The 27,161-nt window shown below is 42.5% G+C and overlaps 1 protein-coding gene across 6 annotated transcripts in view; it reads right to left on the bottom strand.

Moving 5' to 3' along the window:
- Positions 1-659: 659 nt before the first annotated feature.
- CD151 (CD151 molecule (Raph blood group)) overlaps positions 660-27,161 on the bottom strand; it is a 48,787-nt gene continuing 22,285 nt past the window's right edge. For 3 of the 6 annotated variants that reach the window (XM_078383661.1, XM_078383662.1, XM_078383663.1), the window contains 8 exons: positions 22,416-22,517; positions 20,954-21,145; positions 15,844-15,918; positions 13,132-13,152; positions 11,144-11,248; positions 8,895-9,053; positions 6,435-6,521; positions 660-3,039 (listed from right to left, as the gene is read on the bottom strand). In XM_078383661.1, coding sequence (XP_078239787.1) covers positions 2,980-3,039; positions 6,435-6,521; positions 8,895-9,053; positions 11,144-11,248; positions 13,132-13,152; positions 15,844-15,918; positions 20,954-21,145; positions 22,416-22,499 — 783 coding nt within the window. In that variant the 5' untranslated portion in view covers positions 22,500-22,517 and the 3' untranslated portion in view covers positions 660-2,979. The remainder of the gene's footprint in view (positions 3,040-6,434; positions 6,522-8,894; positions 9,054-11,143; positions 11,249-13,131; positions 13,153-15,843; positions 15,919-20,953; positions 21,146-22,415; positions 22,518-27,161) is intronic. The other 3 variants (XM_020784141.3, XM_020784142.3, XM_078383664.1) reach the window with 1 other exon arrangement.

Below are 27,161 nucleotides of genomic sequence, written 5' to 3'. Positions count from 1 at the left end.
TGGGTTCACCTGTCCAACAGGGTTTCTAGAATGCAAAAGCTTCTGACGCATATCAATGTTGGTGGTGCTGTGACCTGTTCTCATTACATCAAGACAAATGTGTTTAAGTTGAGAAGTAGGCAGGGTTTGGAAAGCTATTTTTAAAATGAATTCATTATGGCACACGCTGCATACCTTATTACTGTTGCATAATGGTAATATTGTAGCTTTTTAGTCCTTTTGAAAAAGCCATCAATTTTTTAAAAAAAAGATTTAAATTCTGAGAAGGAAAATGCCTCAGAATGTTCCCCAAAGCATCCTGCTTCCCAAAACGGAAATGTAACAGTTGGCCAAAATCCTCTTCTATTGCTACACAAATGGCATAACTTTTGGGAGCAAACTGCCCCAAGAAATTACCACAGACGTTACCTAGTGTAACTAGGTAAGAGGATTTTCAGTACTATGTTTATAGAGTTACAATGCTAATCTTTTGCAAAATGAACATTATTACACTTTTGGTATCACAAGAACTAATGCATTACAGGGAATGCTGTTCATTATAACATTATTTCCAGAGTGGGACTGCATTGTGTGAATTAGGAGATCACCTTTTCCATATATATGTGTTCTACTGTTTCCCAACTGCCCACGTTACCACATCAGAATTACGGAGAACACAATACAGATAACATTAGCTTTATTGGCCAGCAACATCAAACTGCATTTAAAAGATGGTTATTGTATGAGGAAAACAGAAGAGCAGGCACAGATTGCTAAGTGACACAACTGCTCCTCTCTTACCACAGCGCAATGTGGTTCCCTAGGGATGAGGAAGGAAAAGAAAGCAAGTCATACTCTCAGCAGTATACTTCAGTAGTCAAATACTGTTCCAAGAAGTTGTAGTCAGTAGTTTCTCTTTTAGTTAATAATACATTTCTCACAAAGAAAGCACCGTAGGGGGGAATCAAGAAATAATTTCACTATCTATCTTGCAGTAATAGAGATAACTGTCCTCCTCTACCATCAGAATGTCTCAAAATCTCTCTCCTGCATAAACCTCTATACGCACTCATGACAGAAACTTTACCACCCCTTTTATTTCCACAGTTGCCTTCCAAACACTCTACAGGCTGGAATTTCATGGCCAAAGCCAAAAGGGCACTCCCCTATTTGAACACGCCTGTGAAAACGCAACCTGCTGTGCAGAAATTAATGCTACGAAAGTGTGTTTACATGAAGGATTGGCCTGCCAGGGTCCACCCATGGCTAAAAATTGCAAACAACTAATCTATTATTAGAGGAATTGCATTCATTCGTTCAGATATTCTGCTGGAGGAAAGGCACATCAAGACAGCAGTAGAAATTATTGGGTGGCAAGGGATGGCCAGATTTGGATTTGTGATTGAGATCATATAGGCTGACACTGGGTTGGGGGGGGGGGGACCACGTGTGTTAGACCATAGGAATTCTCTTGAGATTAAGTCTTGAAAAGGCAAGGAAGCATCAGTTATACAACTGAATAGTTATACCATCATTTATACAACTGAATCTGAATAGGATGGCAGCACGCAGGCTGCTATCACAGCAACTCAACAGTATGAGAAGTAAATTTTAACTCCCCATCTTCCAGCTGCTGCTGCATTGAACATACAAATGAGGTATGGGAACAGGTGTTAACTGAAGAATGTTTGAGGCTGTGGTCAAATAGGAAAACATAAAACATTTTGTCATGAGCTATACCAATAGGATCTGGGCACCCATAAAGAGGCAAAAAATCCATGACCAGGGACAAGTTCCATGAAGACCTTTAGTACATATGCACTTATGGGAAGCCTAGCAAATTCAGCAGCAAGAGCTACTGCTAGGACAACCTCCTCTACAAGAGAGGAAGTAGGCACTGTGGGTGCTGAAGGCACCAAATAATGCTCTTTGCTTTATCGATTACTGCTGATTTTTAACAAAGGACACCCCCTCCCCAGCTCGATATATATTTTTAAATGAAGCACACTCAGTAAATTAATGAGAAAAGGGGAGAGTTCTGGGTCTCCTCGCAGTCAGATAACACCTCACTGGTTAATGAGACCTTGAAGATGGATACAAATGCTTGTGGCATATTTCCTCCCCAACTAAATGAGGTGTCAGTCTGGGAAAGGAATTTTAACTCGTGTGAAGAGTGCCTGCTTCACAAAGTGAGCTTATCTTGACAGCATTCTATAGGCAGGGAACCATTTTAACTGAAACCCACAAAGTTTCATCTTCTTGAAGGACAGACTAAGGCTTCTAATTAAGAGAACACGAGAATGCCCTCTGGCACCTGATTTGAAAGGCACAAGGCTTCTCTCTTCTTAAGAGGGCCTGCTTTCTAAGGAGAAGGGAGGCCCGGAGGAAGAAGCTGCTGACTAGTTAACCTAAGTCCATCCATCTCTCCAGTGTATCCACAAAGAGAACCAGAGAAGAGATAATAACCCAGCAGGGGGAGAAGTGGGCAGAGACAGCGCCATTCAAGGATGGGGCAGAACAGTCATCAGAACTTCCATAGGTCCAGAAAGCTACTGTTTCTGGGTTCAGGAAGAGAGCATTTAAACCCGCAACCTGCATATACCCCATACATCCTTGTGGCCAGTTGTCATCCCTCAGAGATCAGAGAGCCATTCATTAAAAGGCCATACCTGGAACCTCTGAGCCGCTAGCAGCCCTTGAATGATCTCTCTTTCAGGTTGCACGCTGGGCCTGGCACGTAAAAGTTTTCTGCAGACAGGATTCTACAACTCCATTACTTTGGACTGCAAAGAAATGAAAGGGAGGAATGCGGGGCCTTCCCTGTTTTATATGAAAAGGGAAGGCTGCTCTCTCGGGCAGAGGCACACTGGGTGATAGAAGAATAAATTTCATGAAGTAGCAGAAGTCCTTGAAATGCTGATTTTTCCAAGCTGCCAGACGGAAAGTAGGTTGATGGGATGAAATGTGGTGGAGTTGAGTAGGTGGGTAGTCTTGAAGCTCCTAGTAAGGTTCTGATTTCAAGCTCCTATACAAACAGCAGGTGAAGATCATCCCAAAGATCTGGAAGGCAGACACAACACAGGTAAGGCATGGGCACAATTTCAGCCCTAAGGCAACATTCTGAGCACCTCTTCAGCCGGATCCTGAAGGGAAGCACCTTGGCTCCTCTGCAGTTCGAGTAACACCATGCTTTCAAGTCAGAAGTGCAGAGCGCCCAGGGTGGATGCAGAGGAAAGGGTCTGAACCACACATTTAATCCTTGGCTTGCTTTTGAGCATGGAGGAAACCTTTGGCCCTCTAGATGTTTTGGACCACAGCCCCCAAGCCTCTGAACCAGACTGAGGATGGCTGATGGAGGCTCCCACGTCTAGAATGCCAACGTCTCCCAATTCATGACTTACTGAAAGCAAAGGGACAAACTGAGCAGGAGCACAATTAGTCTGTACTAGGAAACCAGTAATAATTGCCATAGGGGCATTTCTTCTTGCATCCTTGTCTTTCATAATAGATATGAGAGAGAGAGAGAGAGAGAGAGAGAGAGAGAGAGAGAGAGAGAGAGAGAGAGAGAGAGAGAGAGAGAGAGAGAGAGAGAGAGAGAGAGAGAGAGAGCATGCAAATACACAAAGTCGATACAAAAGGGTCAGTCTTGAGTGAACTGTGTTTCAAGAGAGCAGATCTAAGAGCATGTGGAAAGGTCAGGGGCACTGTTTTTGAGGGTTGCTCTTTTCTAGCATTCAGATTTCATTTCATTTCTTTTTAGCAAAAGGGGAAAGAGCATTTGCAGAATTTAGTCTGCGAATGGGTAGGAAAAAAGAGGCACATGCAGCCACAGCAAAGTAGCAATTATAACTAGAATGTTCATGACGTAATAGTCACTGTGGGGTATTTTCAGTGCTGCTTAGAAATGCAAAAGAAGCCGCTTAGAACCCTCTCTGAACAGCTGCTGTTGTACTGCATTACCACTAGAGGATGCCTTCTGACAACATGAGCCGGTGTCTTCTGTTTTTCCACACCAATCCTTTTCTTAATCAACAGTACAAAATGTTTACCCACTCATCCATATCCAAGTGACCACAAATATTTAGAAGCATCCCAACCATAACATTTCTTCCCCCTCAACATTAGATACCAGGCCTTCCATTTACATATTAAGTGAAAAGTATGAGCAGTATATGTCACCGAAGTGTCACCGAAGTGTCAAAACAAGCACTTTTTGACCAAATTTGACCAAACTCCGGGAGGCAGTGGAAGACAGGAGGGCCTGGCATGCTCTGGTCCATCGGGTCACAAAGAGTCAGACACGACTTAAGGACTAAACAACAATGAGCAGTAATGGGGATAAATCAAGAGTCCCTGAATTTCATGGTGAAATGTAAAATTACGTGCAGAACAAATACACACACACACACACACACATCCACCCACATATTGAAGCAACAATTGCTTCCATTACTGCTTCCTAATCTCTCTATGGTTTGAATCAGGCTTGTAAACATCTACTCACACTGGCAGGAACCATCTCCCAACAAAAAAGGCTGAAAGAGAGTGCAACCTTTTAAGTCACTAATGATTAATGACACACATAAATTTAGAGAATATAGGCACTGCTGTTTGTTTAACTGATCTCTGAGAAGTTTCTAGGGTATCTTTTATGATAACCAATATATTCCAAGAAAACATGACAGCCACACATCATGTGGACAGAAATATCTTGCTTTGAAATGAGACACACAGAGGCAGGAACATTTCCATGCATAAGAAATACAACTCTAAGTATTTGTGGGTTACAGGGAAGCAAGGTCAGAGCTGCCATTTATTTCTAGGACTCGTTTATGGCCTAGAAATAGAGCATTGCTGTCAGAGAGATCCTTCAAGCCTTTTTGAGGGCAATTTGTCCAGGTATCTTGCCCAAATCTAAGGAATACACTCCGGCATTGGCCCAAAACCAAAATAATGCCTCAAAATCTGCCACATAACTAAGTGCATTCATTATAGAGCAATAAAGGTAAAGGTTCTCCCCCTTGACATTTAGTCCAGTCATGTCTGACTCTAGGGCGCAGTGCTCATCCCTGTTTCCAAGCCGTAGAGCCAGCATTTGTCCAAAGACAGTTTCTGTGGTCACGTGGCCAGCGTGACTAGACACTGAATGCTGTTACCTTCCCACTGTGGTGGTACCTATTTATCTACTTGCATTTTTACATGCTTTCGAACTGCTAGGTTGGCAGGATTTGGAACAAGTGAGGGGAGCTCAGTCCGTCACATGGATTCAATCTTACAACTGCTGGTCTTCTGCGGGTTATAAGTGGCAATAAATGCACTTGAAGTTTTTTTGTTTGTTTGGCTTAGATGCTCTCAAAACTTCAGGGAAATGAAATAGTTATTAAATGACTTGGTTAAAATGGTTGTGGAATCACAGTTAAAAAATAAAACACCTGAAAGGAAATGGTAAAGATTTCTTCTTCTAGAGTGGCATCCGGAGCAACTTTACTATTGTGATTCAAAAGGATGAACATGCAGCAGTTTTAGCTGAGATGTAGTGATTTTGGCAGCCACTGTGGGCTTTATATTTCCATTTTTTTCCTGCATTATAATGCCACAGAAAGCTCATTCATATATCAAGCTCTCTGTCCCGTAATGCTTGAGAACTGAGGATTTGGTTTCCTGGCGGATTTTGTGCAGCCACCGGAAGGCAATTTCAACATTGCCCTCTTGCAGTGGAGCCTTTTAAAGGCCTTAGATATAAATATGGGGTCTAATACTAGCATTGCCTAAAACTGGCTCCACAGTTTGGCTCCAAGGGCAGGTATTTGCTGAGCTAGAGCTATCACCTGCCATCTAGGTTGCCATTTTTGGTTGCAGGGCCAAAACTAAAGTTTATCACTTAGATGCAGCAAGATTTGGCTTGATCAAATTAAAAAAAAAACAACCACACACACAGAAAGCAGCAGTGAGTCAAATAAACTCCACCTTAAAAGGTTTAAAACCTATGACACCTTCCTGCCAGGGTCTTCTCCCACACCAAAATGTTTGCAGAATCCTGCAGTGCTATACATCTGTTTAAATCAGACCATATTTACACAGACAATGGCTGATAGAAACTGGTTGTTTTTTTCTTGCATAACAGAGTAGTTGGCAGCTGGCCAACCTATGTAAAACTGCTAAGAAACTCCCACCTCCTGTCCAGCCACATCTGGAGAAAAAAACACCATTCAGGGTATTTTTATGAAAGAGGGAAAGGGAGTTTACAATTTTCTTTTTCTTCTTCTGGGGTTGATTACATATCTGTCTTCTGCAGTTTTGCTGTTAAGAGCTTGCAGATCAGCGATGTACTTTCTACTTGAAGGGACAAGTTCTTAACCAGCCATCTAACAATAAACTCAGGAAAAGTGCTATATCCTCGTCTCCTCAGGCCTTGCACTTGCATAATTCAGTCTTCCATGCCATAAAGCACATACCTGCACAAAAGCAATGCCAAGTCCCACGGCTCCAATAATTTTCAGGTGTTCCTGGATAAAGTTCTCCAGCTTAGTGATGCAACCACCCTGGGAAGAAAATGACAATTTCAAGTTTAAACCATGCATTCTTATCCTGCATTTTTTCTTCTGCTGCTGTTAAGATGTTCATATTGATATCAATTATGATGCACAAGCAGCAAAAAATAAATAAATACAGGCTGGTATACATGAAGAGAATGCTGTCTGGTCAGAACTGGAGGCTTGGCTCTCTGGAGCAGCAGCATTCACCTTTAAACCTGGAATAGCTGGCACCACAAAGAGATGAAGCCAAGCACAGTGTTTGGGAAGATTAATAACTGACTGCCTCATCTCGAAAATGTTGCCTTTGGCTTCCTGCCTGCTCCTTCCTCAGCCTTGCCAGATCACTGCAGAAAGAGAAGCAACAGCTGGGCTGCAAGGCAACTATTGTAAGGTGGAGAGACTGTTCGGCACTTATCTTTGAACTACATGTATATTAATCGTTCCACCTGTGAACTCAGTGCTGCATAGGTAATATTTTTCCTTCTCACTTGATCTTACCCTGTGAGGTAGGTCAGAATGAGAAAGGGTGACCGGCCCCAAGGTCCCCCCGCTGTAATTCATGGCACACTGGGGATTTGAACCAAGGCCTTCTTGCTCTTACATGCGTAGAACAGTGGCACCAGCATTACAAACATTGATCCTCACATTATGGTAGCATTCCAAAGGAGCGAAACATGGGTGCAGGTCTTACAAGGATCAGACTAAGACCTAGTAGAGACAGTGGCAAAGAGATGCAAATTCAAAGCCTGCCATCTTCAGAATGAAGCTCCACTGGGACATACCCTCCTTGACTCCTACAGCTTCTCAACATGACGTGCTCCTCATTGAACTTTTTAAAGATTTGTGACTACAGAAGATTTGTTACAGTCCACATCCCATTCTATTGACTGCAATTGTCTGAAATTGGGAGACACCATTTTCACCATTTACTCTAGGTGAACTCTGGAGTATATCATCTTGATTATGGTGGTTTCATCTGCTCTACATATTTATAGACTGCCTTATATTTCTGGAACAATGTTCCACAAAGTTCTTTTCAACAACAAAAAATACTGTCTGAAAACAGTGTAACAACAGCCAGTATCATGGGCCGGTCAAGCTTCAAAAGCAGAATGAAAGGAAATGTAAGAGGGTAGGAAATTTCACTGATACTTCCAACTTTGTAGAAACAAATAGAGTCTAAAGTTGTTTAAATATCAATTGGAATGACATTTTAAATGACCCTGCCCCCCAAAGGCTCACAATGCAAAAAGAGAAAAGCAAGACAATGGGGAGGAGAAAGAGTGGTATTGGACGGAGGCACAGGAAAACTGAGGAAAGAAAAAACTAAAAACTGAGGAAAGTGGTGTGGTCTCCCTTCTTTTTCCCCCTCAGTGCTTCACTCATGCACAATTTTAAAAAGTAGCTGTGATTTTTAATTTTTTTTAACCTGGGTTCAGCAGCTAGCAAGCATGACCAAAGGCACAAGACTAAGTCTGTCTCTGCCTGACCAAATCAAGCTGAGCTGCAGACGTTATTCATGCTCCTCATATCATCTAATCCCCCTTTGAGCCCCAATGAAAATGATTGCTTTGTCATCATTTTCTTCTGGCAGAACACTCTGCAGACTGATAGGCTGGAAATTGGAATTTTATGGTTAAAAAACCCTTTGAGGCATTTTTGAGTGGAAGAGGGGATACTTTTTAAACAAAACATGTTTAGGGCTCATAAGTTCAATCCATTGTGTACCAAGCCCACATTTCTCCCGTTTCATATCTGGAACCTCAAAAAGAACAAAATGGCAGCAGCACAGGTCAGTCTTGGTTGTCAAAGTGGATTAGGCCATCACTACAAAGGAATCTGAATGCTTCCTTTTTTTATATATTTATTTAATGTTCTAGCCTGTTAGTGGACTACAGCTTCCAACAGACCCAGCCTAGTGCACAACTACTGCTTAGGGATGTTGGGGAAATGCCACCCAGCAACATCTGGAAGGCTGCCATTTTGCCCATCCCCTAATTTAGATCAACAACATCAGGCACAGTAATGCAATATGAACCACAGTCTGAGTTTTATTGCATTTGATGCCTTGTTTGGTCATTGATTTGTATGAAACGACTACCGATAAAAGTACATAAGAGACCCAGCATGGTATATTGGATACAGCCTCAGACTAAGATTGAGGAGACCTGGATTAAAATCCTTGCTTAGCCATGGAAACTTACGGGTGTGGTGGTAACAGCAAAATTACTCCTAAAATATCTCACAGACATCAAAAACTCTATCAGTGCCACCACACATTGAATGCAATTTGGCAGCACATAACAACAACACCAAAGTACTTCTGACCATTTATCTTGTCAGTAGGGGAGGCAGCTTACATTTGGATTTTATTTTTACCTCTTCTTTGTAGATATTTGAAGGATGATCTCTATCACCGCAATTTTTCGTTATTGTCTTGCAGCAGCTGTCTGGGACCTTCCTCCCTTTACCTTCAGCAGACCTGATCCAATCACTGTCACTCCAATCTGTATAATTGTGGCTTCCACAGCATTTGAACTGAGCATGCAAACAAAAATGTAATATGGGTGAGCCAAATTTGCACCTTCCTTTCCCCAAAAGAAGTTACAACACTCCTTTGTTTATGACAAAACCATACATCTTGCTCCCTCTGCCTCTGGCCTGTACTACTCAATGCTCCCTGAGGCAAAATACAACTCGCCAGTCAGACAATAAACAAGAGGCTTATTGAAGGTCTTAGCAGCTACCATATGTAGCTAAGCACATTTCTTATCAGTAGTGCATTTGACTGTGCTGGCACTTCTGCAATGCAAGAACTCAGATTGCCTACACAATTCTAAATAGAGTTCTTAAATTCTCCATAGACAGAAAAGTGGATATATCAACACAGTTAGGAGATGGGTGGATAGAGAGTTGAATATACCCTAAGAAAGTCAGAAAAATAAAAATTTCAAAAACGTATAATGGCTGACACCATTTAAAACTTTTTTTAAAAGCCAATACCTTTAGAGGAAAAAAAGAGGTATCACTGAATTTGTCTGTTAGTTTAACCATATGCTTCTCTTTTACAAATTCCTGCTTCAGGAATGAGGCCAACAATACTAAAAATATACTCCCTGTCCAGCATCTCTTGGTCAGATATTCTAAAACAGAAAGCATGGGAAAGTAATGACCCATAGACAGTCCAAATGAGAGATCTAGAAGTGTTTTGCAAATGTAAAGCTAACTTCAAACATCATTATTTCTAGAAAACCAGGGCTCTTATGCTTGGTTCACACTGCACGTCAGTAGCCACTGTTTCATGTTACCCACGTGACCGTACTTATGCCTCCCTCCTCTTCTTAAATCTCCCCAGAAAACTTATTATCTTTCAACATGTTATAACATGCATATATTTCTTGGTATCATGAGCCTCCCCCCAGCAGGGTACATCAAAAGTAAACATAAGGCAATCTTTTGAAAAACAAAAACTGAAACATTCAATTTTTTTTTAAAAAAATATTTGTTTACATTATAATATTTGTCTTCTAATTGCTATTGTAAGATCGCCGGATTAGAACTGAACACAGAACAATTCAAAAGCCATTTGAAGTACTGTATTAATGATTCATGATTAAATATTAAAAACGATTTAAAACATTGGCCAGAATCATACTGGTGTTAGTACAAATTCTGTGCATCTGATGGGGCTAACTGAATCTAACTGGTGAAGTGCTGGTGCACAGTCATCTTGGCTGCACAATGAGGCACATGACCAAGTAGGTACATGACCTTGTCAATTAGCTGCAAGAAGTTCTGCAAACCTTACCACCAATAGGTTTCTGTCCATTATGAATAATCTAATCAATACAAGGAAAAGAGCAGTAAGAATAATTACTGAGGAGGAAGTGCCAAGTACATTTTCAGGAGACAAATGAGGACAAACACTGTCTCTGCCTCTCTGAACCGGCTGCCTGAGACGGAGGTCCTCCCTTTCCTCTTCTGAACAACTTACAAGCAAGAGCGCAACCTTCCATCAGCTCCGCAACATCCAAGAGCCAAAACAGAGAATTCCAGCATGCAGAGGAGGCACTGAACATCCTCGCCCACTCCCCCTCAACCTGTCCATCTTGAGGAGGAAGATCCAACACCTATGAAAGTTTCTATATGCTTTCAGCTGAATGTATTTCGTATCATGTTGAGGTTCCAAAATATGGTCAGCAAAGTATGTATAGAAACACCCTGTTGTGTTGGAACTGTTGTGACTGCATAGAGGGAACACTGGGGGGGGCGAGCATGAGACAGAGCTAGCGCACATGCCCTTGCACCTCCCAACAGAAATGGGAATTCCCTCTCCTGGACTAACGCTTGAGCAGGACTGGCATCTCTTTGCAACTGCAGGAATTAGTACACCACCTCCAGGTGAGCTCATAGAGAGAATGTTGCAGAGCTTTTACTTTAACATCCCTCCCAGCCTCAGCACCTCCACCTCAGATCAGAGTGGGATTGTTGATGCCACTGCCCGAACTGGGAAAGTAGAGGAAGGCTCCTACATCTCTTGGGGTGGGCCTCCAGAGACTCAAGAAGATACTTTTTTTAAAAATGAAAATCGTACATCCCCCATAACCTTCCGAATTTCCTCAACTTACCTCCTGCTGCAGCTTGTCCACTGCGCTGGTCACACCCTCTTCTCCCTCCTTCTGGTATTTCTTGGTCATTGTGTCCTTCAGATTTTGCTTCAGCTCTGCATTCAGCTACACAGAATGGGGATGAAAAGTCAATACAGAGACTACTCTTCTTGTATTAAGTTCTCTGGGTAATCATTGCAACCAGCTTTGCTCCAAGGCTATTTTCATTCAATGTGAACTGGCAATCAGAGTGAGTCAGTGGATCGTAAGTCCAATTTTGAAAGACACGAATTGAGCACGAATTATGTCTCCATCGCCACCCATAACCATCCCAGTCAAAAACAAAAGTCTAGAACAGGATTTCCTACGGTTCCTTTTAAATGATGTCCGCGCAACAAGGCACTCTACATTACAAACCGTCTAAGACAGGAGCACACGTTCCAGCATTACAATAACAATTCATTGTGTGGTGTCAAGTTGATTTAGACTTATGGCAACCTGTTCTAGGGTTTTCTTGCCATAGAGTACACTGCAGTGGCTTACCCTGCCCTTCTTCTGGTTGTGCTCTAGGACCACGTAGCTTGCCCAAGACCATGTCGGTCGGCTCTCCTCCTACAAAGTACAGTGTGGAACCAAACTCCCAATTCCTGGTTCTCTAGCTCCGGGGTCCCCAACCCTGGTCCGTAGCCCGGTACCAAGCTGTGGCCTTGGCAGAACTGGGCCACGGAGACAGATCTCCCACCCCCCACACCCCCTCCATGCACGCATATACACACAGCCCCCCACATGCACACATGGGTGCCCCACACATGCATGCACATGTGCCCCATCCACCCATCCACGGACCCAACCCCCACCCCAACCGGTCCACAGTTTGGAAAAGGTGGGGGACCACTGCTCTAGCTCACTGAACTAATTGGCCAGCTACTCAGGTATTACCTACATAAATAAAATAAAAAAATTTTCATGTGGAAAACAGTGTATCTGCAGAGGAGAAACTCCTTACATGCAAGCAGAACATCTGCCTCTTGATATGTGTAGGCTTTCCTAGGAAAAAGAAATGGAGTTGGGGGACGACTGGGTGTTCTCATCTATATATAGTGATTCTGTTCAGGCAAGCAATGCCTGAACAGAGCTAGAATGCTTGAATTTAAGGTTATAACTGCGAGAATGACTGGATGGCTCAGTGGTTTAGGTAACTGGGTGTGGAGCCAGAGGTTAGGAGCTCGATTCCCCACTGTGCCTCCTTGACAGGGGTTAAACTCCATGATCCATAGGGCCCCATCCATCTCTACAGTTCTAAAATGATGATGTTGATTATGATTGTCAGGGGATAATCAGATTTACTTCTACAGAAAATACATCTAAAGTGCCCAAGGTTCAACTACTCCAGCTTAACTGGGTTTGTGGGACAGGCTGTCACTAGCCCCAGTGGTTTCAGAAACAGAGATTCTATGGGGTCTTCATGAACTAGAGGCTATCCCTCCCAAGGTATGCATTTCACTATTACTGAACAAGGTGAATACGCTTTTTCCTAAAATGGATATAGAAATAAGGAGCTGCCTTATTTGGAGACAGACCGATGACCTTGCTTATAGCACCCGTAGGGTCTTACTTTCTCACCCCCATCATCTGGGTGTCATTGGGTGAATGCCAGGAACTTCACCTGGGAGCCTTAGGTTTATCACAGAGACACTTGGAGAAAAAGAATTGCCTAATCAAAACAAAGCTGGGTAATGTATTTCTTTATACATTAAATACAAATTTAAGCAAATCCTTAAAATGCCACTTTCATAACAGGGTGGCCTGTTGTAGCAGGGACTGGAGGGGCATTTGCTTATGTCAACAACTTCTTTGATGTAAGCCTGGAAGACGAAAGAGAGTGAAGCTTTAGAGGGCAACCGTCAGCATAACTACAAGAGGAGAAAAGCATGCTGGCACCAAAAGCAAAACATTAAAGAGAGACACTCAATCAGTAGATAACTGTCAGGAGAAACAAAAGCAATTACCTGTGGGTTCATAGGGAAGAACTGCAGCGTGTAACAAAAGCAGCAAAAACAAACACACAGTTTATATGCACATTGGGAGGATGAGACAGCAAGGGAATAAACAAGAAGAAGCACCGCAAAAGATAAGACATTTTGAGCCCCAGGAATGAGGGAAAGGGAGGGCTTGCAAAAGGAGGGGCAGCATGCAATGCAGAGATGATTCACACAGCCATCTGCGTCCATCCCCGAGTTCAAATCTCAGCATGCCATCACCCCATCCCTGTTGCCCTCAAAAATGATGCCACTAAATTCCCTATTCTTGAATTGTACTCTCCTGTCAGTTTTCAGGTGCATTATATTCTGAAATCTATTGATTTTGCAATGTAACAGATTTTTGTAACTGATTCTTATAACTGAAACGTGGGCAATACTGTGTCTAATTCCATGTTATGCACTTTGTGCAACCCCTTGGAACACAGCACCTCTCCTAGGTCGCAGAATTCATCGAGCCTTTTATTATGTCTTTGCCAAGCACTACCAGTCCCAGCCAGGCTTGACTATTTGGGACTTGCCACAGGCTTACAGTCTACCCCTATCCTCCCCTTTCACACACCCTCCACCATCTGGTTGGCGGTGTAAACACAGCTTGCCACAATATTTGGAAGATCAGATCTTCTCGTCGTATAATTTTTGTCTTTACTCATTCTCTGATTTAATTGTAATTATTTTGCTTCACTGTAAGATGCCAAGAATACTACAATGAAGGCAGGACACAGATCAAATAAATAACATATGATTAGGAGCTGGGCATTCACACAGTTATCCTCACATTGTGATTTTTGACACAGGATTTCCTTTGAATGTCTCTGTCTACTGAAGCCAGACGGGTCTCCTTGGCCACAACACCCCAATAGTGGCATGTTCCCTCCCAGAGAAGCTTGCCTGACACCAGGGAATAGTAATAACTAGGTGCGGTCAAGTTGATTCCAACTTACGAAAGTCATCAGAAGTGATTTCCCAGTCTCTCCCGCTGGAGGTGCTCTGGGACCATACGGCTTGCCCAAGGCTGCACAGGTAGCAGGGCACATACTCCCATGAGCTACACATGCCAAGAGAGATCTCCGCTAATCCTTTTGCCTTGAGCCACAGTGGGGATTCGGACTCCTGTTCCCTAGCCCTGTTGTCCTCTACCAGCTGTCAAAGACTTTTTTTTTATTTGTCAAGGACTATTACACATCTCTTGATTGGTATAATTAATTCTCTAACATTGTTTGCTCATTTTAATGCTGATACTTCTATCATTTTCCATGCTTAAATGTCTCTTACACATGAAATGTTCTAACAGACTTGTAATTTCCGCCCATCTGAGGGTAGTAATGGCCTCAAAATAGGCTGACAACATCAGACAGAATGTGTGATACTGGAAATTCTAATGTCTTCCACCTGAGTTTAAAGGGTCAGAAGGGCCCAACACAGAGAGAAATGTTGAGGATAAGAGTTCCAAGCTCCACCCGGATAATCTGCCGCCTTTGAATTACTATCCAAGGTTGCTTTTTGCTGTGGAGACTAGAACCCAACAGCCTGAGATAAAGCCCAGGGAATTAATGTTTTGTCATAATCAGACATACATCTTCCTACAGAGTGACCAGAGTTGTGCACTTGCAGTTGAATCACAATCACAATGAAACACTAACGATCTCAAAGAGGTCCATGCCATCCATTCTAGATCACATCTCCTGCCCTCCGTGAGATCTTGGGGCTTCGCAGGAGGTATTTTCAGATTACACAGTGATGCAAACAGATAACATTTTGCTAGTAAGAAAAAATGATTAGGCTACTACTCTACATTACATGCAATTGGATTGTTAGTCATTCCATTTCATTCTTCTCTATCAAGGGGAATAGAGCAACATACAGGAAATTGGTATTCTAAGCACAGATGCAGCCAGTCAGATGCCTTTTTAGAAGGTACTTTCATAGATCATGAAACTGGCTCCCGATCATCTCAGTGCTGATCAGTTTTCATGCTTATATTAAAAATGGCAAACACAGAATATTAAGGTGGTTGGCAAGCAAGTATCATTTTGTTGTGTTTTGCTTTTAAAATCATACTATATGCTATAAACATAGATTTTTGTTCTTGCTGCTCTCTTCATGCTTCGATTTACTAAAATTTGCAATATCACAAAACAAACCTATTTAGGCAAATTGCCCTACATAAATGCATATAAATGTAGCTTGAAGTGAAACACATTTTAAGTCTCTTCTCTTCTATATAAAAGAAAACACTGGGAAGGGAATAGGAAGACAAGGACCCTTATCAAACTCCACCAGCAACTGAATTATGATCCTCTTTCAATATACAGTGTGGAGAATACCAATCACTTTGTCAGACTGTGCTTTTGATGTAATGCACCACTCTCTTCTATTGGAGGTGGCATGCACAACATACATGCTTAAGCAAGGCAGTGTAAGGAGGAGCTCCACTCTTAATGGCCTCCTCTCCACAGTCATAGTGTGAAGGCAGTGCTGATCGGCATGAGGCATTGAGGACATAGAGAGAAGGCATGGCAGAAGAACAGAGTTAACTTTCTAGATGGAAAACTGAGTACTCATATCTTGGTGAAGAGCACTGGGGAAAGTCCTGCAAGAGGGGAAAGCTATTGTGCATTCAGCATTGAAACTACAGCCTGTCCTACCAATGAGCTTCTACTTGTTAATAACTGTTCTTACCTGCTGGTAATAGATGTAGGCCAATATTCCAGCAATTATCTCAAGGAGGAAAATGCACAGCAGCAAAAAGAAATACTGCAAAAGAAAAACAAACCAGTTAAACTAGAACATAATGTCACTGGCAAAAGACAAACTTGGAAACTCTGCTTAAAGCCATGCAGAAATGCTCAAAGATAACAAATAAATCCACACTTCCCTCTCCCTAAAAATATGGTGTTGGGAGAAGAAAGAAGTGCCAGTGCTGAACGATACAGAAAACTGAGCAGGACAGAAGAGAGATGGCGGCTGTGATCCAAAGCTCGAATGAAGATGCAACTGTTGGATTATTCGGATTTATTTCAGGGGTTCCAGCCATTCTATAAAATTAAGATATTTTGCTCTATGTTTCTTACTGTTTGAATTGAATTACTCCATGAACTCTTCAGGAAAAAAAGGCAGGTCACGAGTGGGGAAATCCCTTTGACCTCCACTCACTCATTCAAACTAGTCTAGTCAGATCTGAATAGGAACAGCCCAAATGACTATTTCAGGGAGATGCAGTACGCAGAAGGGGAAAGGTTACCAACAACTCTACCCAAATGAGGCCTTTAAAAAGCTAAATAAATAAATACTCCTAGAACACAGCTCTTTATTGAATGAGAACTGCCAAAAGAGAGGAGAATTAAAAGGACAAAAATTGTACATGGGAATTTGCAGACATAGATCATCCTGTAAGACAGACTGCACCACGTTCTACATTACTATTCTTGCTTAGAAAAAGACTGAATTCCTGTTTTTCTTGCCTTTTTGCAAATTGGATCCAACAGTTTTGTTTATACTGTATATTGAGCGGACAGGGAAAAGGAAGTATTTCTGTAGTGTAACCAAGGGGAACAAATACAATACGGGCATTATGTCAATCTGCAGATCTCCAGAATAAACAAGATTATTTCACAGGTCTCAACTATGTTCCAAATTAGTCTCTACCTTTCTTTGCTGCTACCTTTCCTCCATAACATTCTACACTGGTATTACAAGGTTAGTGTACGTTGCACAAGCCATGTCTGATATAGTGGTCAGTGCACAAATATTGTTAGATATAACAACAAAATGAAGTGAATATATAAAGCTCCTCTATAGAGACTCATGTAGGCAAATACCATCCCCTCTAACTGGCAAGGGCTCTTCAAAATGACAAGGCAAGAGGCCCTTCTCAGCTTTGCTGCATGAAATTCTTTTAAAAGCACAGCCTGGGGATTGAACTTTGGACTTTCAGCATGTAAAGCATGTGCCCTACCCATGAACTGTGGCCATCCTCCTCAACAGCTGCTCTCTTGCCAATGCCACTTGTCTTGAAATGCAACCTTTTCAACGGACATCATTAGAAGCTCATCACAAGCTTGTTAGGTGACAGTGGAATGCTTAATTACTAAGGGCAGGGAGAGGCATTTGGAATAGCTGGGCTTCTGAGAGCTCCCACCCTAACAAAAGTCAACAACGTGGTTACAGCAGCACAAGAAAAACAGTCTTCATTGCAGGCCGAACTGTTAGGCAGCTGCTTCAAATGAGGGGGGAAAATGAGTGAAAGCTGCTAAGAAAGAGACCTTTCAGAAATAAGAGTATTCAAACAACCATCATTCCACTACTTGAACTAGGAAGTGGTTCTATATCTTTTGGATTCCACCAGGCCCCATACCAGCAAATTTATCATAGCTGTTTTTAATGTGTCCAGCTAGCAATGGACGTCCATGAAACATAACACCTAGAAATGTCACACTTTTCCACCAGTTTTTTGCACCCACATGAAGGTGCGAAGTTTTGAAATAGAAATCAGATGTACAGGAAGGTTTAACCCTCCTCTATCCATATACGATGTCCTTACTAAAGACTAGTTAACACACATTTCCTTTAATGTTAAAAAGGGGAAGAATTTAATTACTGGATGGACCTTTATGAGGCAGTTTGGGGAAGAGGACATAGATATCTAACAAGCAAGGAGGCAAAATTTGTGACTCCAAATGATTGACCTCCCACAGGAGAAATATTCACACAAATTCATCGCAGCAATCAGTGACCCTGCTCTTTAATAGTAAAGATATTCCTGCATCAGAAGCTCCTTCTCGGTTTCTCCTGAATATAGTCTCTGGGCAAGAGGGGAGGCAGGTCACTCCTCATAAAATGGAGAGTCTATTCGTTCAGGGAAGTGGCATCCTCCTAGTTCTTCATGGGAATGTCTCGTTTAGTCGTGTCTGACTCTTTGTGACCCCATGGACCAGAGCACGCCAGGCCCTCCTATCTTCCACTGCCTCCCGGAGTTTGGTCAAATTCATGTTGGTTGCTTCGCAGACACTGTCCAGCCATCTCATCCTCTGTCGTCCCCTTCTCCTCTTGCCTTCACACTTTCCTAACATCAAGTTCTTTTCCAAGGAGTCTTCTCTTCTCATGAGATGGCCAAAGTATTGGAGCCTCAGCTTCAGGATCTGTCCTTCCAATGAGCACTCAGGCTTGATTTCCTTTAGAATGGATAGGTTTGTTCTCCTTGCAGTCCAGGGGACTCTCAAGAGCCTCCTCCAGCACCACAATTCAAAAGCATCAATTCTTCGGCCGTCTGCTTTCTTTATGGTCCAGCTCTCACTTCCATACATCACGACAAGAAAAACCATAGATTTGACCATTCAGACTTTTGTTGGCAAGGTGATGTCTCTGCTTTTTTAAGTTGCTTTCAAGGTTTGTCATCGCTTTCCTCCCAAGAAGCAGGAGTCTTTTAATTTCGTGGCTGCTGTCTCCATCTGCAGTGATCATGGAGCCCAAGAAAGTAAAATCTGTCACTGCCTCGATATCTTCCCCTTCAATTTCCCAGCAGGTGATGGGACCAGTGGCCATGATCTTAGTTTTTTTTGATGTTGGGTGGGAATGTACACCACCCCAAAAATCTGGGTGGTCTCTGAGCTTCTCAAGCAGAGCCAGAAGTAGTCTCCCTAACACAGAGCACCTTCCAGCACATCAACCTGGCATCCCAGGCATGGTATCTCCTGAGCAAAGCAACAGAGTGGCCAGATTTACTCTGACTGAGGACCTCCAGGTAAGATTCCTACAATATGTTGCATACGTAACTGCCTTTGAAGAGTGCTTGAAAATTGCCTACTCTGTGTCAAACCAAATGGGACCAGGCTCTAGGAACAGGTCTCACCACTGCTTTAAAAAAGCACTACCAGCTTCCAATCAGGTTCCAAACATAATTCAAAGTGCTAGTGCTCCCCTCCAAAGCTCTGCATGGTTTGCAATGTCTTTACCCAATGAATTTGCTTTCTGAAACATCAACCTGCCTGAATACTTATACCACCTACAGAGGCCCTCTGTCCACCATCTTCGATAAGAGCGGGGAGTGACTGAGGCCTACATAGCTTTGGTGTCCCATCAATGGAATGCAGTCCTTAAGGAAGCTTGCCTGGTGTCCAACTTTATGTCTTCCCAGAATAAGGTGAAGGGCTCTTTATGTTCTTACTGGTTTCTACATTGAATTAGGCACCAGTCTTAAAATATATCATCTTTATGCCTAATCTTCTACTCTGCTTTTGTTCTTATTCTGCAAAATAGTTGCCTTTCAAATTCTGAGCTGAGAAAAAGAGAGAATGTATGTATAAGACTTTTTTTTAGCTGCCCTGGAAAGACACATTCTACTGAAGGCCAAAAACCAAATGAATTAAATAAAAATGCTTGAAATATTTCTTAGTGCTCCCATAGTCAAGACTGGCTGGCAATCTATGCCACTCTCACCCCATACCCCGTACGTTCTGCAGACGTCTTAGACCATCAGCCTGCTTGGACAGACGACCAAAGACTCCACAGTCTTTGAGTCTGAGATAGAACAAGACCAAATACTATTTTTTTTCTTTTATCAGGAGACAGGTTAATCAGTTTTACTAACATCATCCCCCAGGAGTAACTTCTAAAGAAAAGTTAACAGGGACCACAAGTATTCACCACCGTCTTGTATCTTGGTAGAGCAGCATGTGATGTAGCAGTGGGGGTTTGAGGAAGTAGTAAAACATAATCCGAGGTGGAGAAAGGGAAATCCTTTTTGAACTTGAACCATTTGATGAGACAAGGTCAGGCAACCCAGTCAGCCCAATTGATGGTAAGGGAGTCCCACCGCCAGGAGAAATGTGGCACAGAAATGAGACAAGATTAAACAAATAAAGGGAGCTTCAATCTAACAGCATCCAGACCACAGGCTGGCTAATGCAGAGGTCAGCTCATTTTTATAAAGGAACATCTTCTGGCTTTTGAAGCACTAACACTGCAAGAGAGATATAAGCTCTCTGACTTTAATTCACCACTGGAGTTCACAAACAATCATGCCTATTTGGAGTCATAACACATCTCATGAGGGAAAGAAACTGTGATTTGCTCAGACAGAAGCCCTTTACCCTTCCTGCAAAGGGGACATAGGGCTGATCTCACAGTTGGCAATGGCTTTTCACCTAACTCAGTCTGGCTGACTACAAAGTATTTGTTGTGCATATTTGCTTAAGGCCGTCTGAACTCGAGTCCAAGTGACAGGAGACAATAGATCTGTCACAACCAGCCACTCAGAGGCGGGAAGACAGGAACAAAAGAATCTTTTGTCCCCAAAGAGACAATAATTAATTTTGTGCAGCAAAACAACAAAAAGCATTGTACCAATTTTTTCATCTGTAATTCCTGGCTCGGAAGAAGAGAAACAGAAAAGAGAGGACTCTTCAGCACAACAGGCTATTCTATGCATGCCAAAACAGCAGTAGGGTCTACAAACTATCTTAGCTCCGGTCTCATCACTAGCCATGAGAAGCAGTGTGCAAATATCATCAACGTGCTTTTCACCTTACAGTTCAGTAGTGTTTGCTGTAGATGTACTGAGGCCAAAGCAAAGCAAGCTATTTGAGACCCCGCTTTTCCCAGCACTGTGTGGAAAAAACATGCCTGCTTTTCCCCACTGACAATTTAATAGGAGCAGAACCGCCGTCTCATCCTGCCATCTCAACATGACATTTTAAGACGCTTTGGACACCAAAGACACAAATGCCCATACAGGACTGAACAATAGCAGGAGGTCACAGAGGTGCTTTCTATTACTTCTGAGGAAACTCACCACCCTCAGCAGGCTCCGCTGCTCTCTGAATGTCGCACAGCAGCCCAGGATGCCAGTGATCATGACAACAACACCGGCCACCACCAGGATGTAAGCTGTTGCCATGTATGTATTAGACTGCAGGAGGCTGATGTAGTCACTCTTCTCAGCCAGGGTCCAGATGCCCACTGCCATCACGGCTCCACCTGCCAGCTTAAAGAGAAAGTTAATATGAATAAAATTCAACTTGTTCCCTCTTCCTCCACCACCCTCCCACATAACACAGCGATAACAAGTGGAAGGATGGGGAACATTTTTCATCTTGAGGGCCAGATACAATTTCAGAGACATTCTTCTCTCTCTCTCTCTCTCTCTCTCTCTCTCTCTCTCTCTCTCTCTCTCTCTCTCTGTGTGTGTGTGTGTGTGTGTGTGTGTGTGTGTGTGTGTGTGTGTGTGTGTGTGTGTGTGTGTGTGTGTGTGTGTGTGTGTGTGTGTGTGTGTGTGTGTGTGTGTGTGAGAGAGAGAGAGAGAGAGAGAGAGAGAGAGAGAGAGAGAGAGAGAGAGAGAGAGATTCCAGCAATGGGTAGGGGGAAAAAAACAAAGTATGGGACCCGAAACCAAAGTATATCTTACCTTGAAGCTCTCGCTGCCAATTGCTAAGCCATAGGAAAGACCTTGGGAATTTTTAATATGAGGAGGGGAACCACACAGAGACTGGGAGGCTACCCAGTGATGGAGCCTGGCTGAGAGGGATATGGCCTTCTGGGGAACCCAAGAAGGACAGATTCAGGCTGCAGAGCCTGAGGTCTCCCAACCCCTCGTCAAGCAGGACCCTGCATTTCCTTGTCAGCTGAGGTGCATCCTAGCCCCCCGATGGAATCCCTTGACACTGAGGCTTCTGCCAATTTCAGGGTGGACCCAAGTCCAAAGCAATCATCTTTTCACTTTTCACTGCTCATGGGCAGAAAAGAATGCACATGTCCGAGGGCTACAGGAGGGGAAATGTTGAAAAGAGTCTCCCTGGTCACCCTTAATGGGAACTGTACGAATAATAATATAAAGGCCAAATATACCCATAGTATGTGGGGAGGGGGGAAATCAATTTAGCCTTCTTGGATGTCTGTCACTTCAAAAATCAAATAAATATTCCTCTATCCCTCTAAAACTAGGACATTAGGAAGAAGAGTTCTAATCTAACATTCTCTGCAGGGTTCCAGTTTTCTATCTGCAGGGTATGTTTCACTTGGGTAACGCAATAAAACAAGAAACTGCACTAGGAGAGGTATGCTTTTTGTGAAATCAGAAACTGGGCATCAATTGTCTGAATGGTGCTCCTTTTACATCAGCTTATTTGGGGGAGATTAATCATTAACTTTAAAAACACACGGAAGATCAACAATCCTATCCCAATTGCCTCTTTGCCATACACAGAGCCTGAATTTATCGCAACAAGGGACACAAATGGAATGAATTGGCTCCTTACCCAGAAAAAGAAGTTGAAGATGAAGAGCAGGTATTTGAGACAGATGGTCCCACATGTCTCTTTGTTTTCATTGTATTCACGCATTGTCACAGCTTATCAGAACTGTGGGAAAGCAAAAGGGGCAGGGAGAGATTGATTCTGTTAGAATCTAATCTATTTATCAGTTACTATGCAGCACCACCAACTAAAATTGTATGCCTCCAGAAGTCAGACTGAACACACAAAAACTGATCTTGTTCATATTTCTCCTGATGGTGGTGAATTTGAAATAGTAAGCAATCCCTGGATTTACTAGACAAACAGGAATTTGCAGTACAAAAGAATTTCCTTTTGACTCTCCCACACTTGGCAACCGCATCCTTAGGAACTGAGATGACATGGGAAGAGAGGGATCCCAGGAAGCAAATACGTCCACCACCAGACCATGAAAAAGTTATGATTTTTTTTTTACTACAACTCCTAGAACATCCCAGCGAGGACAGCTACTGGCATTGTAGGATCCTTAGTTTTTAAAAAAGTAACTTTCCCAAGCCGTGCGCATCTCTAGGACTGATGTATCTCAATCTGTCTCTTTCACCCTGTTACACACACACACAATTCTTTTTTAAGAAGATGTGACAGCATAGTTGGCTGCGGTTCTTTACAAGCAAGGGAACAGGATGAGAACATACATCCAAGATAGTATCAGGGAGAGACCAGCCAGGCTCCTCTCTTGGCTTCCTGTCAGACCAGGAGTCATCATGAAAAATTTCCACACTGGTCAGATGCATCCGTTTGGGATCTCAAATGTGTCACCTCCCCCTCAGTTTTTTTCCCCTGCGGGATTATTTAATGCTTGGAAAAGATGAGGGTTTTACTGTTCCTAGAACAGAAACAGCCTTTTGTTTATCCACAGAACGGATTACATAGTGGCATCAGCCACCATACGGGTACTTCTGGGCTAACAAAAATAAACTAATTTTACTATCATAGTTCTTTTCTTCCACACAGAAGCTTGGGAATTAGGGTTTTAAAAATAAAAGGTACTGACAGTTCCCAAAACCACAGTTCTTTAGGTAAGTGTTCCTAAAAACTAAGCCAGAAATCTTGGACTGAAAACTGTCCAAAATGTGCAACGTACATGTTGCCTAATAGTTTGAAACCTGTCAGAACACAAAGATATGAGGAACACATCTGGTCATAACACATGGATTTAAGTTTCTAGTCCAAATGTAGTGTCATAATTAGGGTCAGTCAGAAAACATGGGTGCTATGTTTGAAAACCTTACATTTGTAACAACTTCCAGGACAATCTAAAAATAAAAATGGGAAGACAACAGTACTGAAATACAGATGATTAGTTTCCTTATAACTTCTCATAATGTCATCTATCCAAACATGCATTTTCAATACGGAAAAGTTTCTTGTTTAGGGAGAAAAGGTAAGAGTTCAGAAAGTTTCATTTATGTGGTAATGTTGAGAAGAATGGTTACAAACTGAATTCTGAGGAAAATTTTCTTCATTGTAGAACACAAAACAAACCAGAAGTTAACCGCCACTAGGATGCTCAGTGTCAAGAGGCAGAAAGGCACACAGTAATTTTGGGGACCATGACTTTGACCTGCAGGAAGAGCTCAGACAACATAGACAGAAAGATTCTGCATCCATCTAGTTTTCCCCCTCCAGAACTGCCAGGGAGATTCATTTTACCACCACCGAGAGCCAGGTGCAAAACACAGGTGCCACGCTCCACTATCCTGTTCATTTTCTTCACACACAACAGCCCATTGCACAGATGGTTGCCTTTTTAGTACTAGTTGCACAAGAAAGAATTCACTAATCCTTTGCACAAGTGAGAAGCCCTACTATTTTTAAGCCAGAGATGGCTGGGCCAAATGCAAAGCATTCTGCACATGGACCCCTCACGCTCCACATCTGCCAACAGAATCAAAAAGTCCTGTGCCCAGGATTTGGTTTTGACTACAAGAACTGGACCTAGGCCAGAGACCTTCCACAAAAAATTTGCTCCCGCCTGCTCCAAAACTTTCTCCATTATGGCATTATAATTTGGCTTATTCAGTCCCGGAAGCAGCAAAATCAGGGAGCTGGACAGGGGACAGCTTGTATTTGTCTTCAGTGTGGAAGGGATTGTCACTCTTGAATTGGCCTCCTCAGCCACACTAGATGCTGTTCCAAGACCTCTATTCAGAGCATGTTACCATAGTCTTTCAAGACTGAAGGATGCCTAAGAACATTCTGTTGCTCCTATTGCTAAATAACTAGAAGTCAGAAATCCTTGTGATTAACCATCCAGAGACTTACCAGCAAATCCAGATCCACATTCTGTCTACTTCTTAGTATAAGATACTACTGTATTCTGCTTTACTAAAGCTAACCTGATCCAAGGTATTTAATATAAGAGCACAAGAAAATGATTTGCAAGCATAGCTTTGCCACCAGTTTTCTATCACCCTGCCCACCACTGTCTTCTTCTATCTCCTGTAATGTGTCACAACCCTCATCTTCTACTCTCATCTTCCTAGGAAAGAATAGGGTTTGATGAACGGATGCCACGTCTATGCACCATTCTAAGACACAGAAAACTCACAACTTTGTCCCTCTTTGCAGCCCCTGTATGGATCACCACTGCTGAAAAAAGTTTGTCCCTACTTGTGTAATGGGTTGGATAATTTGCAGTAAAGGCCATCCAAGGGTACACAGTATCCAGCTACAGTGGTGCCTCGCTTAATGATGTTAATTGGTTCCCAAAAAAACATCGCTATGGGAAAACATTGCTAAGCGCAACACCATTTCCCATTGGAATGCATTGAAAACCGGTTAATCCATTCCAATGGGAACAGATTACCGTCCTTAAGCGAAAATCGCCATAGGAAACATCGCTAAGCGAAACAATGTTTCCCCCATTGGAATGCAGTGAAGCCTATTCAATGCATTCCAATGGTTTTGTGATGTCCGTTTTCACTATTTTTAAAGTGTCTTAAAATGTTCAAAAACTGTTTTAAATGCTTGGGATTGTTAGTGCAACTTGTAAAACCTTTGCAAACTTAATTTGGCTTTGTTCTGAGTCTTCGTTAATTTTTGGTGAATTTTTTTTCTTCCCCCATTGGAATGCATTGAACTGTAGGTTTGACAGTTTGACCGAGATGGTACCTATTTATCTACTCGCATTTACATGCTTTCGAACTGCTAGGATGGTGAGGAGCTGGGACAAAGCAATGTGAGCTCACTCCGTCGCGTGGATTCAATCTTATGAGGGCTGGTCTTCTGACCCTGCAGCACACAAAGGCTTCTGCGGTTTAGCCCGCAGCGCCACCACGTCCCTCCAACAAAATGTTATATTACCACCTTAAAACCAAACCACCCAATTAAATGAATGAATTCATAATTATCTGATATTTTCTCTGCTCGGTTGAAGGGCAACTGTTCAATTGTTACTATTACGAGTGCCGTCAAGTCACATCTAACATCATGCTCTGATAGGGTTTTCAACGTATGAGGTGCTCAAGGAGTGGGTTTTACCAAGGCTACTCTCCTCATCTGAATTTTCATGGCCAAGCAGAGTTTTGAACTGATGTTTCCTGAACCCTAGTCTATAACTCTACCCACAAAATCACATTCGCTTTTCAGATTAAAAAGGGTCTAGATTGGATGGCTCAATGAGTAGAGACCAAGGTTGGGAGTTGAATTCCCCTCTGTGCCCCTCAGAATAGAGAGCCTATGTAGTCTTGGACAAGCTGCACAGTCCAAGAGCACACATATACACACCCCAGAAGAAGGGAGTGGTACACCATTTGTGAGTACAGTACTTTATACCTATAAAACCCTTCAAAGTGTTGCCACAAGTCAGAACTGGCTTGATAGAATGTAATTATTGTATTCCTACATGCGTACCAGACATAAATAGCTTGGCTAGATTTGTGTGCATGACACGAAGTAGCTACACCTTCATTCTTCTACATTTTAATGATGCACATTAATCTAATATATTGGCCAGTTCCTTTTATCACATGATCAACTGCCAATGCCTTACGATTGCACAGGATGTTATGTTTGCTCTTATAATAAAAGTTTCTAAATGCATCAGACTATAGTTTTGTTTATTGTAAGCAGAGAGCAGCAGGAGGTTCGTGAAGCATGGAGATTTATGCAGGGCTGATGGCCAATGAATCACAGAACAATCATTACAATCTCCAGTTGTCCTGGCCAGAAACAGTATAAACAACAACAAAAAAACAAAAACAAAAAACAAAAAAAAAGGGTGTTCTTGCATTTAAATTGGCAGGTTGAGAAGAATATTCCAGGAAATTAAACATCCTATGCAAATCCCACTATTATCACTGCATGTATATTCTTTTTTGGTGGGGAGCATTCTGGTGTGGAGGTGCAATGTCAATGCATCTCCTAGAAGCAGGCTTTCTTGCTCTATACCTGTGCATCCAACTATACCAAATTCCAACCCCATAATTTTGCATCAAGGTTAATTTGCCAAATAAACTGAGATTCTGAAGTGCAGCCTATACAAATTACACAAACAAAGCAAAAGACTATATTGTTTAGCACATTTTATTTTGCTTTCTCAAGAGAGGCGAGGAGAAGTTTATCTCAGCCACTAGAAATCTGACTAAGCCCACCCACATTGGGCTTATACAGCTCACTATGTTTCTTGCCCACTTGAAGCTGGCATTCATGTCAAAAAGGGTGAGATGGTGAATATGCCACTCAGCAGAAAATTCTACTAATGTGTAC

The sequence above is a fragment of the Pogona vitticeps genome, chromosome 1 (genome assembly GCF_051106095.1).
Source record: "Pogona vitticeps strain Pit_001003342236 chromosome 1, PviZW2.1, whole genome shotgun sequence".
In the NCBI taxonomy this organism is placed as follows: Eukaryota; Metazoa; Chordata; class Lepidosauria; order Squamata; family Agamidae; genus Pogona; species Pogona vitticeps.
The sequence above is the reverse complement of the archived record's forward strand: the minus strand, read 5'-3'. Positions and strand labels throughout refer to the sequence as shown.